Source organism: Geotrypetes seraphini, chromosome 13, assembly GCF_902459505.1.
Source record: "Geotrypetes seraphini chromosome 13, aGeoSer1.1, whole genome shotgun sequence".
Classification (NCBI taxonomy): Eukaryota; Metazoa; Chordata; class Amphibia; order Gymnophiona; family Dermophiidae; genus Geotrypetes; species Geotrypetes seraphini.
Window position 1 is genome coordinate 17,065,643 of NC_047096.1, and position 15,155 is coordinate 17,080,797.

General features: G+C 43.5%; 1 protein-coding gene across 2 annotated transcripts in view; it reads right to left on the reverse strand.

The window, feature by feature from the left end:
• Window positions 1–15,155, reverse strand: part of CELSR2 (cadherin EGF LAG seven-pass G-type receptor 2) — a 198,897-nt gene that overhangs the window by 133,228 nt on the left and 50,514 nt on the right. For both annotated transcript variants that reach the window (XM_033918033.1, XM_033918032.1), the window contains exon 2: window positions 4,276–4,914. In XM_033918033.1, the coding sequence (XP_033773924.1) occupies window positions 4,276–4,914 (639 nt within the window). The remainder of the gene's footprint in view (window positions 1–4,275; window positions 4,915–15,155) is intronic.

The window sequence follows — 15,155 nt, forward strand, 5'->3', positions numbered from 1 at the left end:
TAGATTGTTTGGCCATTATTGAGATGGCTTGGGCAAATCCAGTGCTTATTCCTAGGATAAGCAGCATCAAATCTGTTTTACTACTTGGGCTCTAGGTAGGTACTTGGGACCTGGGTTGGCCACTGTTGGAAACGAGATACTGGACCTGATGGACCTTCGATCTGTCCCAATATGGCAATTCTTATGTTCTTAAAATAAAAGCAGTCTCTGTTTACCGCAGAATTCTCTGCCCTCTCTTTAAACTTTTTTTTTTTTTTTTTCTGCTCACAGTTCCTCAAATTAGCTGACAGGAAAAGGAATTATAATTGCTTTGGGCACAAAGCCCTCATATCATGTAATGCATCTTCTTAAGAGGGATCGCATTTCCTTCCCATAGGCGAGATGCACCTTGCAGGGTTCTCTGGGAGATTGCCATCACTGTTTGGGAAGCTGCTCACCTGCTGATGACATGCCAAAAAAGACCTCGTCCAAAACTCTGAGATAAAAGGGCTCAGAACCAAGAACAGCAGGATTCAAATTCCACTTCCTCCACAGCGTACAGGTGATCTTGGGTAAGACAATTGTATTTCCTGTTGCCTAATTACACCCCCTAATAGGAATTGGATTGGCTTAAAATTCTGAGCAGTTGTCACATGTCCTAGCTTTCTATCAACCACAGAAATGTAACTTCCAAGGCACCGTGCCGAGCTCCGCGAACGTGGAGAAGATGCGGTATACAAACCTAAGGATTAGATTAGATTAGATTAGGGGGGAGAATTCAAGTTTTTCCAGACGTTTCTAAATGGACGCAGCTCAGGACAGAACATATTACTTCTTATCATTTCTAGAGCACTGCTAGAAAATATCTTGAAATGAAATAAGCAGTAATTTCTACTGGAGCTATATTTATCAGTGGAGATTTCCATGTGAAAAAGTGTCAAGAAAAAGTGTGGAATAACTCATAAGTTTCACGACTCCACATCATTCTCTTCTTGGTTGGGCTGAGAACTTTTCAGCGGCCCCTCGGCGAGCTCACTCCGAAGAAAGGGATGTTACTAGTTGTGTGCTGCAAGGTTTGGTCTTGAACATCTCACATCCCAAGTAATAAATACCGGTTTTAATATATACTTCAAAGTTCTTGATATCTGGGAAACCTTTTTGGGTTTTGGACCTCAGAAACACCACTCATCGCTCAAATATTTATCATAGCGATAAGCTTGACTTGTTGCCTCCTCACCGGCCCACTTATTTATCCAATAAGGCTTATCTAACTAAAGTACAATGCTTTTAACCACCTCTCTTACAAAGCCACGCTCGCGGCTGCCGCGTGGCAACAGCCCCGAAGCCCTTTAAATCTCTATGGGCTTCGGGGCCATTATCGCAGTGGCCCACGATAAATGTTTTTGTAAAAGAGGCCCTAAAGTTCTTTAAAAAATGCTTTAAAGAGCTATATTCAAGTATTATTTTTCAAAGAATTATAACCTATCTGAGTTTTAATGATCGCGGAAACTCGGATCCAACATGTTTCGCGTGTATAAAGCTTCCCGCAATCATTCCGTCGTCACCCAACCATTAACTTATAATGTGCCAAGATCAAGGTTTGGTCTTGAGCTAGTTCTTTGTATCATTTTTATAAGCGATATTGTTGAAGAGCTGTCTGATAAGGTTTGCAGATAATACTGAAATTTGAAGTAAGGTAGATACCCCAATGTTTCAAAAAGCACTCTGCCTTTTTCTTACTCACACACTAGGAGTAAACTATTTCAGTTGAGGTGGGGCAGGTTGCGTCGGTGAGGATTGCCGAGTTGGAGCTGAAGTATGCGGGCAAGGAGATGCCTCCGGTGCAATCGCTCACCCAGCCCCTCCATCTCATCATCGCCGTCACCCCTGTCGCCGAGAAGCCAGCAGCCAACCCGGCACTCGCCCGCCGCTAGAGGCACCCGGCCCTGACGCCAGCCTGGGCCTGCTGAGCAGCGTCGACTCAGAGAAGGCGCTGCAGCCGCTAGCTTCGGCCATGATGAGGAGCGACCCCCCACGACCACCACCGCCACCACGAGGGGAGGCCATGGTTGGCGCCGCAAACGGTCAGAGAGACGCGAGCGGTGCCTGTCCTGAAAGGAGACAGATTCAGCGAATTTGACATGCAGGAGGAGAGAGTTAACATCTTAGACGAGTTGATGACCGGAGACACTGGATTTGTGGCTTCCGGTTTGCTGACAAGGATCGGATGACATCTGGAGAAGTTTCGCAGCCAAAGCAGTGAAGTCATTTCAAGCTGGACTTCAGTCTTGACTGTTTGTTTTTTATTTTTTCACTTTCTTTTTTAGTTTATGATATTTTATTTTTAAATCTCATTCATTGTTTTGCCACTTGGTTTTTGTTTCCTACTTTATTATTTAAATTTCATTTAAATTTCCCAAGAATTCTATAGTTTCAAAGGTTCTCCCTTCTGCTTCTATTTCCTATCTCCCCTCTTTTTTTCAACCTTTCAAAGTCCTTTAGACCATTGTAGTTTTATTAGAATGTTTATTTTCTTATTTTTTCTCATCTATCTCTATTTTAATTTTTTCATTACTCTACTAATTGTCATTTTTCTAGATACTTTAGTTAGATTGTGAGCCTTTGGGACAGTAAGGGAATATCTAAGTACCTATTTTACTTATATTTTACTTATAATTTTAATGCACCCTATTGTCTGTTTTTTTCTGTAAACCGCTTAGAATCCTAACGGAATTTAGTGGTATATAAGAAATAAATTACATTACATTTCATGAAAATGACCTGTTTTCTCTTTAAACTACATTCATCAATTATTAATCAGCTTTCTTTAATCCCTCTCTCATAAATTCTATTAAATATATTTATTTTTCTTCAAATTACGCACAGCAAATGTCTTCTCTTCTATCCCCAACTGTCAGTTCCAGCATTATCTTCGAAGAAACTTTTGCACCCAATCAGATTCATGCACTAGGATTCTAAAGCCAGTCCATGCATGCAAAAGTACAGTACAGTGCATAGCTCCGTCACTTCAAAATACATAAAATAATTCCATTAAAACCCCTTGTTTTTGGTTAAAAACCAGCATAGATCAAATCACAGCATTTCTTTAACTTGAATTATGGAAATATCTAAATGTTTTAAACCCTTTGGACTCCAAAACGTATGTCTGACATTTTATTTAGCGTTTCATAAATAAAACTGCGCCAAATAAGGTCATAACCCCTACAGGACATCTCTGCAAATCTTGGTGGGCTTAAAAAGCACTGCCAAGCTGCCCATAGGAACAGAATGCGCGGCTTGGCATTTAGCTTGTGCTGCTTGGCAGCATACCTCTGTAAAAGGACCCACTCAATGCTTAAATTAATTTCATTGTCAAAGTTTAAAAAATACTTACAATATTTTAATTTAAATGCAGGTGTGGGTGCCAGTCTCCACTGATTGTCCTGCTCATGTGAAAATTTTTGCACTGAAAATAGACCTTAGTGGGCTTTTCTGAGTCGCCCCTCAGGCTCCCATCACCCCCCCCACCCCCAGGGCCTTTGTTTATCAAATATTCACATTTTGTGCATGTGTGACAGCACGATCATGCCGTTCACAATACCACTGCAACCGTACATAGGCCATCCGACCTTCATGGGCCTCTCTTGCCTCTGAGCCACCTTTAAAAATTATAATTGTGGCTCCCCAAGCCCAAATTTCCCCATTCTGGGCCTTCCCTCAGCTCCACGCCATTTTCCTGGGCCTCCGTACATGTGCAGCCCGCAATGTCATCACCGTGCATGTGTGATGTCTCGCGTATGCACAGAAGGCTCCAAACTCGACCCCAAGCTCAGGCAGAGCCGGGGCCTTTCCTGCAGCACTTCCCTGGTCCAGCAGAAGCCTCCAGTGGCCTGAAAATGGAGTATTTAAATTTGGGCACCTAATTGCTGACTTACACTAGTCACCTATGATCAGATTAGGCATGCAAATGTACAATGATAGAATACTAGCTTAGCACTTAGATTTGGGGCTTCTAACTTTTTATGTGCCTTATAGAATTACCCCCCATATGTATAAGATTCCTGGATATTTTTTTAGAAAAGCCGTTAAACTTTTAGCATGGCACAAAACATATTGATCTCAATGTGACCATGAGAAGCCTATTTCAAGAAAGAACTACCCTCAATTCAAGAATCCAAGACCTCAGCCATGAAACCCTTCAAAAATCCAACACTCCAACCACCAAAATTTTAACACCTTGGCAACTCAACCACCCGCCAACCCAAGAACCTTGTGCTGGCGGCAGCAGTAACTTACCAGTGAAGTCCTCCAGGCACTCGCAAGCATAGCCACCCTCCCTGCTGCGACAAAACCCATTGCTCCCACAGGGGCTGGAATAGCAGAGATCCACCTCTGTCTCACAGTAGTCACCGGTGAAGCCTGGAGGGCAGCGGCAACGCAGGCCACTGACAGGGTGGACAGGGCGGAAGAGGATGGTGTCCGAGGCAATGAAGGGGGCTGAGCTGTCAAACTTGAGTACGGAGACACAGCGCATGTAATTCTCACAAGGCTCTCGCAAGCAAATGTTGTCATCAAAAGGCAGTACCCGCTGGGCAGAGATGGCGGCCAGCAGAGTGCGGTTCAGGTAGAGCTGCTCCTGCAAGGCCTCTGAAGGGAAGAAACGATCATGGGAGCCACCAGGCAGCAGAACAGAGAGGCTGACGTTCAGGACAGCCGCCTGCACATCTGTGTCATTTTTGATATTGAAGATCACCACATCATCTCTGGGAGTGGCCAGTACGGCAGCCACACCCTCAATAAAGCGGGAGAGCAGTGGAGACAGGAAGCGCTCCTGGGACATGTTCTCCAGTCGCAGGGTGATGCTGTGTGTGAGCATCTCATCTGTAATGACAATCACTTGTAGGGTGCACTGCGCAGTCACACTGTGAATACCATCTGCAGAGAGGAACACAAAATAAGACTTACAAGGAACCTACAAACATTTTATCTGAATTCATACAATATGGAAAAGCAGACAATGTTCATTGAAACTTCTAGACCAGGGGTGTCAAAGTCCCTCCTCGAGGGCCGCAATCCAGTTGGTTTTTTTAGGATTTCCCCAATGAATATGCATGAGATCTATTAGCATACAATGAAAGCAGTGCATGCAAATAGATCTCATGCATATTCATTGGTGAAATCCTGAAAACCCGACTGGATTGTGGCCCTCGAGGAGGGACTTTGACACCCCTGTTCTAGACCTTTAAAAAGCCTAAAAGTTAAGAAATGAATGAATAGAACCCATGCTTGCGCATAGTTTTTTTCTATGATATAATATATAGTGAAAATTATTACTAAGAAAATAATTATGACATTCCTGTTTTGTCTGGTGCTATATCTACTGAATATTCTTAGTAACTCACTGGTCTATGGATTTAGCTGTAATCCTAGGGGCATTTATGACCTTCAGATACCATCACACCTGTGGATGATTTGAAGCTATACTGCTCCCATCATTTGATGGAACAACTTCAAATAGTGAAGGCTTTCTTAGATAACACCAGGATAACTTTGGGTCTGGACAAATATAACATTCCTTAATAGAAAACAAAGTAAAACTGAAAACATTTCTCTGACACATAAAAGAGCTTAAGCAGAAAGGTATATATAAATATTCAGGAGTTGAAGAAGATACAGTAAATTAGTAAGAGAAAATATCAGCAAATGATATTTCAAAAGACTGAAGCTGATATCAGAAAGTGCTTTAACATGGTGAAATATAACGCAAGCTATCAATCAAGTGGTAATTTCCATACTAAGATCTTGTAAAACTGGATAAAAGAAGGAAACTCCTTCATGCCCATCAGATAACCTACAAGAAACAATATGATAGTAGCTTTATAGTAGCTTTATATTTACTCACTAGTCTTTAAGCCCGTTACATTAACGGGTGCTAGAATATATGTTTGTCTGTCTTTCTTTATTTCTGTCTCTCTCTGCCGCTGTCTTTCTTTCTTTCTGTCTCTCTCCCTGCCCCTGTCTCTTTTTTCTTTCCTTTCTGTCTCCCTCCCTCCCACTATCTGTCTTTCTTTCTCTCCCCACTTCTTTCCAACGTCTGCTCCCCCTGTCCCTCAGACTTCCATTCAGCGGCCGTCCCTCCTCTCCCTCACACTTCCATTCAGTGTCTGTCTCCCTCTCTCACCCCTTTTATCTACTGTTCACCAGTCCAGCGCTAGCAGCGAGTGGTAGGTGCTGGAAACTTAAGTAAGGCTGGGGACTCGCGCATGCGAACTCCTGCAAAGCCACAGACCTACATCTCACGGAACAGGGATTACAGAAGCACGCAGTTGAGTGCGCATGCGTGGCTAGCGTTTTATTATTTTAGATATAATGAATTTCCATAAGAACAGGCAAACAGAAGAGCCCCTTGCCTTGGGATACAAGCAAAACAACAAAGACAGACAAGGGGAATTTCTTTATAACCAAAACAAGTCTTTATTTGGAAGCTTTTTAGTTTCACTTTCACAGCGTCAAGCACAGCGCGACTCTCTCTGTTTTAGCCTTTTTTTTTTTTTTAACCTGCAACGTTTTCATCCAAGTGTCCCCTGAAGAAGGCATCTTTTATACGCCAAAACTGGGATCCTTGTTGGGACCTGCTGTTTAAAAAAAAAAGACATCCACCTTGTCTTTCCTTGTTGTTTTGCTTGTATCCGCTTGTATCCCAAGGCAAGGGGCTCTTCTGTTTGCCTGTACTTATGGAAATGCATTATATGAGTAAATATAAAGCTACTATCATAGTCCTCCAGGTATACTTAATAGCATCAACAGGTCCAGATACTCATAATGTGCCGGAGTATCACAGTTGATCTCCAGTGTTGAACTTGAATAAGCGAGAGTCCACTAGCACAGTGGTTCCCAACCCTGTCCTGGAGGACCACCAGGCCAATCTATGTGTCAAAACACTGGCTCTGTCAAGTGTGTTCCTAAGAAAGAACTATTCTTTCATACTCACTTTTTCCTGCTTGTGCATCTACTGCTTGAGGTGCGACTTTCCTGTTTTTGGGGGGTTACATTTATTATATGCAGTTATTTTCTCTGTCCTTAGTGGGCTCACAATCTAAGCTTGTTCAAGTTCAACACTGGAGATCAACTGTGATACTTACTAAAAAGATTGATTTCAATATCTACTGGTGTCCTACACTATTATATGACATTACTGATGATGACATCAGTAACGCGGCACATAGAAGGCCCCGAGAGAAGGCCACGAAGCAGCCTGCTTAGAGTGCTGCCGGCCCAATGCTGCTCTGGAGGGAGGTATATAGGCTCGCGGTTGGCAGGGTTCAGATGGGAGGGAAGGATGGCGAGTCAGCGGGGGTTCGGCTGTATGGCAGGGGCTCAAGGGTTCTTCTGCACAAACACTCCATCCATCTGCTCTTGGTTCGGCCCCTCTGTCAAATTTAAGAACCCATTGTGGCCCACGAGTCAAAAAGTTTGCCCACCCCTGGCCTAGAGTATGAGAACCTCCAGTTAGCAAGACAAATAACACTGTAAGCTCTGGAATATTTTAGGCTGGGAGCTGATAAAGCCAAGAACAAGGGAAACCCAATGAATCAGTGGTTATGTATTCAAATAAGTGACTCAGGTTCAAATTCTGAACCCTTCTCCAGCTCTCGGGGGGAGGAAGAGAGGCTGGGAGCACTAGAAATAAAATGTTGCTAAGAAGTAAGTAATAACAGAGAGCTGCAACCTACCTTTGGCCACTAGAAGACACTGCAGTACTTGCTAAGAACAGGAAATAATGGCAAAAAATAATAAACAGACAGAGGATGATAGCAAAAGCAGCCCATGATAGCTCCCTAGAAAATTGTGAACAGATAGATCAGTGGATCCCAAACCTGGTCCTGGAGACATTTCAGCCAGTTTAGTATTCTGGATATGCTGAATGAATATTTATGAAAGAGATTTGCATGCACTGCCTTCACTATATGCAAATCACTCTCATGAAATTCATTAAGAATATCCAGAAAACGTGACTGGCTGAGGTGTCTCCAGGACCACATTTGGGAACCACTAACATAGACTGTGATGGATGATTACCTGATAAGATTGCACATGGCTCCATATCATAAGAAACAGCTTAATCCAGTCCTGCTTTTACCCTATTGTATGCATGGACTTGTGTTTCTGATTGTCCCACTGACCTGAGATCCTTGCATCTAATAGGGCAAAAACCAAGACTGGATTGGCCTGTTCCTTACAACACGAAATCAGGGCTAGGGTTGCCATATGGCTCCAGAAAAAGGAAGACGGATTGAGACATCCAGGTTTTACTGCTATTGAAAGCAATGGAATTAAAACCCAGATGTCTCATCTGTTCTCCTTCTTCTGGAGTCATATGGTAACCCTAGTCAGGGCAAGCATGCTATCTTATGAGAGCTTGAAGGGCAGGAGTGTGGCCCCAGGCTGTACTGTATATAATAGTTTCTGAAAAAGAACCAGATGCCAAGTACTAGGGTCAGAAAGAATGCTGAGGGAAAAATACCATTAGCAATTAGAACAGAAGTGCTCTGCTGCCCTTATCTCTGAGCCTTGTCATAACAATGGAAACCATAATACCTAGGGTTACCAGACATCCAGAAAAACCCGGACATGTCCTCTTTTTAAAGGATTGTCCAGTTGCCCGGAGCAATTTCCAAATCCCGACAGTTTGTCCAGGTTTTGGAAGTCTTCAAGCTCAGGGCCACATCTGGAGTTAGGGTTGGGGGTAGAATGAGGTGGAGCCCTGTGTCCTCTATTTTTTTAAAGAGGAAATCTGGCAACCCTAATAATACCTGTGTTCTCCTGAAGTATCTGCTACAGCCAGGTCTCTCTCTATCTCTCTCTCTCTCCCTAATCAGTACCAGGATAGGGTTGAAGAAATCCAGGACTGGCTCAGAATTTCCCTCCTAGAACTGAGTAACTTGCCAGATCTCCATCCTACCCGTTAAGCCTCTCTAGTCAAAGCAAGTGCTTGCATAGTCCCCATGCTCATTTGCAAACTATTACTGCTATCATACCCACAGCTAGACTGCACTTTTCCTTGCTACTTATGGAAAAGTGGGGAAAAAAATGGTGAGGAATGGGGGGACCCTGATAGAAGGGGCTCACAAATATATGTTTTTCCCAGGGTCCAATATAGAGTTAATCTGGCCCTGCTTACATCCCAAAGCACTGTGGGATTTGTAGTCCCCTGATTCTTATTGCACTCAGTGAGCAGGCTCCATAACACACAAAGATGGGGGTTGTCAGAAAAACAGGATTGGCTAAAGTCTCCCTCTTAGAACTGAGTAACTTGGCAGCTCTGTAGTATCATGGGGAGCTAATCAATTTTATTCTTGTAAGCCGCTTAGAAATCTGATAAGCGGAATATTAAATTTGGAAGGCAGCTTCATCAGTTCCTGATGACATCACAATGCATCAGATCCACTTCTAAAGTGACACTGGAACCATGTCATAGAACAGTAGCCCCTAGAAGCCAACTCTATGGTAAGCCATGGTGTACTGTAGCTAAAAAGATCAATGAGGCCAAGCCTTTGGCATTTGTGTCTGTTCTATATGATTCCTTACATCCTCCAAATTTCAATAAAGATTCAATGCGGATCATAACAGTTAACCTTCATACTAGGGAATTACACTTTTTAAAAAACCCATCAAATAAATTTGACAGAGTTTTTCAAAATAGTCAAGATGTGATCCAGAGGAGGTCCACTCTGGTAATAACATGCATGAGTGAGATAGATAAAATGCTAATAATGAAACTTTACCTTAAAAATAGGTTGACAAAATTTTGTGGAGATTTGGTTAGAATTTTTCCTGATGTTTCAAAAGCTACACAACTAAGAAGGAAAGAATTTTTGAAATTAAGAACAAGAGTTTTAGCTCTTGAGGCATCATTTTATCTAAAATTTCCATGTAACTGTCTTGTTAAATTAAAGGACATTGAATATGTATTTTGGGATCCTATTCAATTACAATTTTTAATAGCTCGAAAACAGAAATGAGGTTTGTTGTCTTAATGTTTCACTACTGAGAAAGTTGGAGGATGCGAATTCCAATAATAGCGAATGGTCAAGATTCATACGAATCAAGAACCAATTCTTAGTTTTCTTTGTACTTTTTGTTAGTTGATATGTAGCATGTCTCCCCAGATTTGTGGACTTGAAAAGGAATTTTGTGTTATATGTATATTATTGTAAAATTTTGTGTAAGAATCCTTTTTTTCTTGATATCATCTGATATTAAAATTGTTAAACCTGTTAAAAAAAACAACAACAAAAAAAACCCCATATTGACAAATATAACACCATTAAGAAGCATAATTAAAAGGATAAGTTTTCAATGCTTTGTGTACGTATTTACAGTATATGAATCTAATTGTCTCAGCTGAAGAGGTAAACTATATCCATATTTTAGGTCCCTGGTAAGCAAAAGCCAGTTCAAACAAATGAAATAATATAGACTAGAACAGAACATAGAAGGATGCAACCTGCACAGAGCAGCAGTTGCAACTCAAGCCACCATTCTGGACAGACTAGATCAGGGGTCTCAAAGTCCCTCCTTGAGAGCCGCAATCCAATCGGGTTTTCAGGATTTCCCCAATGAATATTCATGAGATCTGTGTGCATTCACTGCTTTCAATGCATATTCATTGGGGAAATCCTGAAAACCCAACTGGATATCAGCCGTCAAGGACCGGAGTTGCCCATCCCTGACATAGACACTCTAATCCAGGGGTCTCAAAGTCCCTCCTTGAGGGCCGCAATCCAGTCGGGTTTTCAGGATTTCCCCAATGAATATGCATGAGATCTATGTGCATGCACTGCTTTCAATGCATATTCATTGGGGAAATCCTGAAAACCCGACTGGATTGCGGCCCTCAAGGAGGGACTTTGAGATTCCTGGACTAGATGGACCATAGCTAGGGTTACCAGATGTACGGATTTCCCCGGACATGTTCTCCTTTTCGAGGACATGTCCGGGGGTCTAAGCGGCTTTTGAAAAGCCGGCACTTTGTCCGGATTTTGAAAAGCCTTCTCTAAATTGCATCGGGAAGGAGGAAATCTGCACACGAGGGGATTTCCTGCTGTCTGACAAGAGCAGGTAGCAGGGGGCGGGGTTGGGACTAGGGCGAAATGAGGCAGGGATGGATGGAACTAGGAAGGCCTGGGGGTGGGTCTAGGGCAGGGGTCTCAAAGTCCCTCCTTGAGGGCCGCAATCCAGTCGGGTTTTCAGGATTTCCCCAATGAATATGCATTGAAAGCAGTGCATGCACATAGATCTCATGCATATTCATTGGGGAAATCCTGAAAACCTGACTGGATTGCAGCCCTCAAGGAGGGACTTTGACACCCCTGGTCTAGGGGGTCTGGATTTTAAAATCTGGCAACCCTAACCATAGCCTACCACATCTGCTGTTATTTTTTGTGTTCCTATGTAATGATATGTACCTTGTTGCAGCTGACTGCTTGATTTAATTATTATTACAGTCGCTGAAGAGAGCTCACTGCAATCTGTCTATTCTTGCTAGAGTAACACTGACTCATGAATTACCACCACCCTGTTCTTGGCTGTCAGCCTCTCTGTCCTATGGTACCATTGTGTGGTTAGAACACACACTCTGCAGCCTTTCTATGCTAACCAACTGGATCAAAGAGAATGTGTTACCTGGGCACTATGTAAATGGATACACCAGACACCTGCCAGTTTCCTTGTCTGCTCAATACTCAAAGTGGCAGGTGGTGAACAGAAAGCAAGAGAGGCTGAGCTAGGCAGACAGGTCAAAAGGTTTAGCCACGATCACTGCTAACCGATTCACTAAATAGCCCACCGCGTGTTTTCCCCCTCGATCGACCATTTCCCGATACAAATTTGTAAAACCCCCATGCAAAATAGCCAAGCGATTGATTCACTAACATTTGCTTGGCTATCCTGCATCGGGTTTTACGACAGGTCTGCCTGTTTGTTTGTTTTTCTGTTTTGTTTTGTTTTAAATTGCACTGATATTTTGAGTGTATTACACACGCAAAATATCTGCCCAAATCTATATATATAAAATCGGAGGTATGTATGTGTGTGTGTATGTGCCACGATCACGCAAAAACGGCTTGACCGATTTGAACGAAACTTGGTATGCAGATCCCTCACTACCTGGGATGATATGTTCTGGGGGTCTCGCGGCCCACCTGCACATGTGGGCGGAGCTACAAACATAAAATCAGATTTCAACCATTCATGTCAATGGAAAAAATGTAAAAAGCTGCCATTCTCACAGTAATTCAAAAACGGCTTGACCGATTTGAACGAAACTTGGTATGCAGATCCCTCATTACCTGGGGTGATATGTTCTGGGGGTCTCGCGGCCCACCTGCACACGTGGGCGGAGCTACAAACAGAAAATCAGATTTCACCCATTCATGTCAATGGAAAAAATGTAAAAAGCTGCCATTCTCACTGTAATTCAAAAACGGCTTGACCGATTTGAACGAAACTTGGTATGCAGATCCCTCACTACCTGGGGTAATATGTTCTGGGGGTCTCGCGGCCCACCTGCACACGTGGGCGGAGCTACAAACAGAAAATCAGATTTCACCCATTCATGTCAATGGAAAAAATGTAAAAAGCTGCCATTCTCACTGTAATTCAAAAACGGCTTGACCGATTGGAAAGAAACTTGGTATGCAGATCCCTCACTACCTGGGGTGATATGTTCTGGGGGTCTCGCGGCCCACCTGCACACGTGGGCGGAGCTACAAACAGAAAATCATATTTCACCCATTCATGTCAATGGAAAAAATATTCACGGGGGTTCCGTTCCAGGAACCCCCGTGAATCTTGAAAAACCGCGAATACAGTTTTTAGCGGGGGAGACAGGAGAGGGCAGCCAGAGAGGCAGGAAAGAGCAGCCAGAGCACTGGCAAGTGAAGAAAATCACTCGCGGTATGCTCCGACCGCCTCTTCCTGCACTAAAGTCAGGCTCCTGATTGATGAGGCCTGACTTTGGTGCATGAAAAGGCGGTTGGAGCATACCGCGAGTGATTTCCTTCACTTGCTGGCGCTACGGCTGCTCTCTCCTGCCCCTCCGGCTGCCCTCTCCTGTCTTCCCCGCTAAAAACCGTATTCACGGTTTTTCAAGATTCAAGGGGGTTCCTGGAATGGAACCCCCGCAAATATTGGGGGAGTACTGTACTGTCCAAAATATTTTCCATTGTGAATGTTGGCTTGTAACCCGTTCTGAGCTACTGGGAGGACGGGATAGAAATCGAAATAAATAAATAAATAAAATTCCATGAAGTGGCCTGTTTTGTACTAGTGGGTATGCAGCATGCTTTTGAGACTTGATGGTCATTACACTGCTGGTGTAGCTCTGAGGGACCGATCAGGAGAGATCATTTTCCATGTCTATAAGGGCTACAGGCTCAGGTGCTTCCAAGACTTTGATGCATATCTCTGCTGAGACGTGGATTAAATTTTAGCTATCGGCAACCCTCATCGGTAGATTCACAATAGGATGGTGCCATGGCACAGACATTTCAGAGTTTGCTGTAGTCATAACCGCGAATGACCAGGGGAGCACTGTACATGACTATACAGCAACTTAAGTACAGGAGAGTGCAGAAAGGAGGGGGAATATAAGGGGGTCAAGGCGTAGTTTGCAGTTAGAATTTCAGTTGAAGAGAAGGGTCTTTACTGCTTTCCGGAAGGTCATCAGAGAGTTCTGTAGTCTGATTTGTGGGGGGAGTTGGTTCCAGAGATGGGGGATGAAGTGGCTGTAGGAGCGTTTGCTGGCAGTTTCTGACAGGAGAGACCTTCCTGGGAGGATGCATAGGCGCTTCTCTGTTTCAGAGCAGAGGAGGCGGGTGGGGGAGTACAGGGTTAGCTCGGATCCTATGTATGCTGGGATGGTGGCATAGATTCTTTTATGTGCTATCACCAGGGCCTTGAAAGCACAGCATTGGTTGATCGGGAGCCAGTGCTCTGCACGGAGGGCTGGGGAGATAAGAGTCATGGTAGTTGAGGTTGTATAGGAGGCGGATTGCTGCGTTTTGTACGCGCTGGAGGCGTTTGAGATCTTTTTTGGCCATTCCATTAAATAGGGAGTTACAGTAATCCACCCTGGAGAGAACATAGGCGTAGAGGAGTTGGGCTAGGTCAGGTTTGGAGATATAAGGTTTGATTCATCTCAGTTGGTGGAGGTAGTAGAAGGAGGTGGAGGCTATTTGAGATATGTGGGTGGATAGGGACAGGTGGCCGTCTAATGCTACTCCTAGGCTGCGGACTTGATCTGCTGCTGTTAGTGAGGTGGAGTCCCAAGATAGGGCGTGTGTATTTGGTACTTTTTTTCCCTAATCCAAAAGATGAGGGTTATTTTTTATTTTTTTATGAGGGTTATTTTGTGATCCACTTAGGACCATAAAGATAGCTAGAATATAAATGTATTAAAATGAAAAGATTGGGTGATATGGAACTGATTCTGGGGAGAGAAAGGTATCCAGCGGAATGCTGAGGAGCAGAAAAGGAAAATATGTCTTTTATTTTTCACAGAAAGTGCTAAGATCTGGGAGAGACAGCCATTCTCCCTTTTGCCTTCAGAATTCTCTGTGTTCCACAACGGGAAGGGTTTGTCTCTCTTTCACTCCACACCAGGTGGGGGATGCTCTCTCTCTCTAATCCCTGGAACTTCTGTTGATGCAGAAGGTGGAATGTGGTGGCCTGATGTATCTCAGAGTCTGATTGGAAAGGAACGCTCCTTTTCTAGATAACATCACAAAAAAACAGTATATGAAAAGCACTTTAAGAACCGGTGTTGCCACTTCGCTTTACATCGGTGTGCCTTCTGCAGGTGTGATGAAAGATCCCGCATTATCTGGTGACCACATCGTTTGAAGAGGTTACCAACATGTGATTCACGTACAAGTCACTCAATAAGTCCTTCTCTCCTTGAAGTAAGTGCACTTCAGAACACAAAAAGACAGAGTGAATCCAGTCCTTCATATTTCAGCCAGTGCAAGAGCCTAGAAGTTAGTGACTCACTCAGTAAAGTGGGTCATCTAGGTTAAAAAAAAACAAAAAGCTATACGACTACTCGTGAAGGGCTAGAAATACCAACAAAACAATAGGTCCATAAGATGCATTTTTTCCCCTCAAAAAAGTGGGTG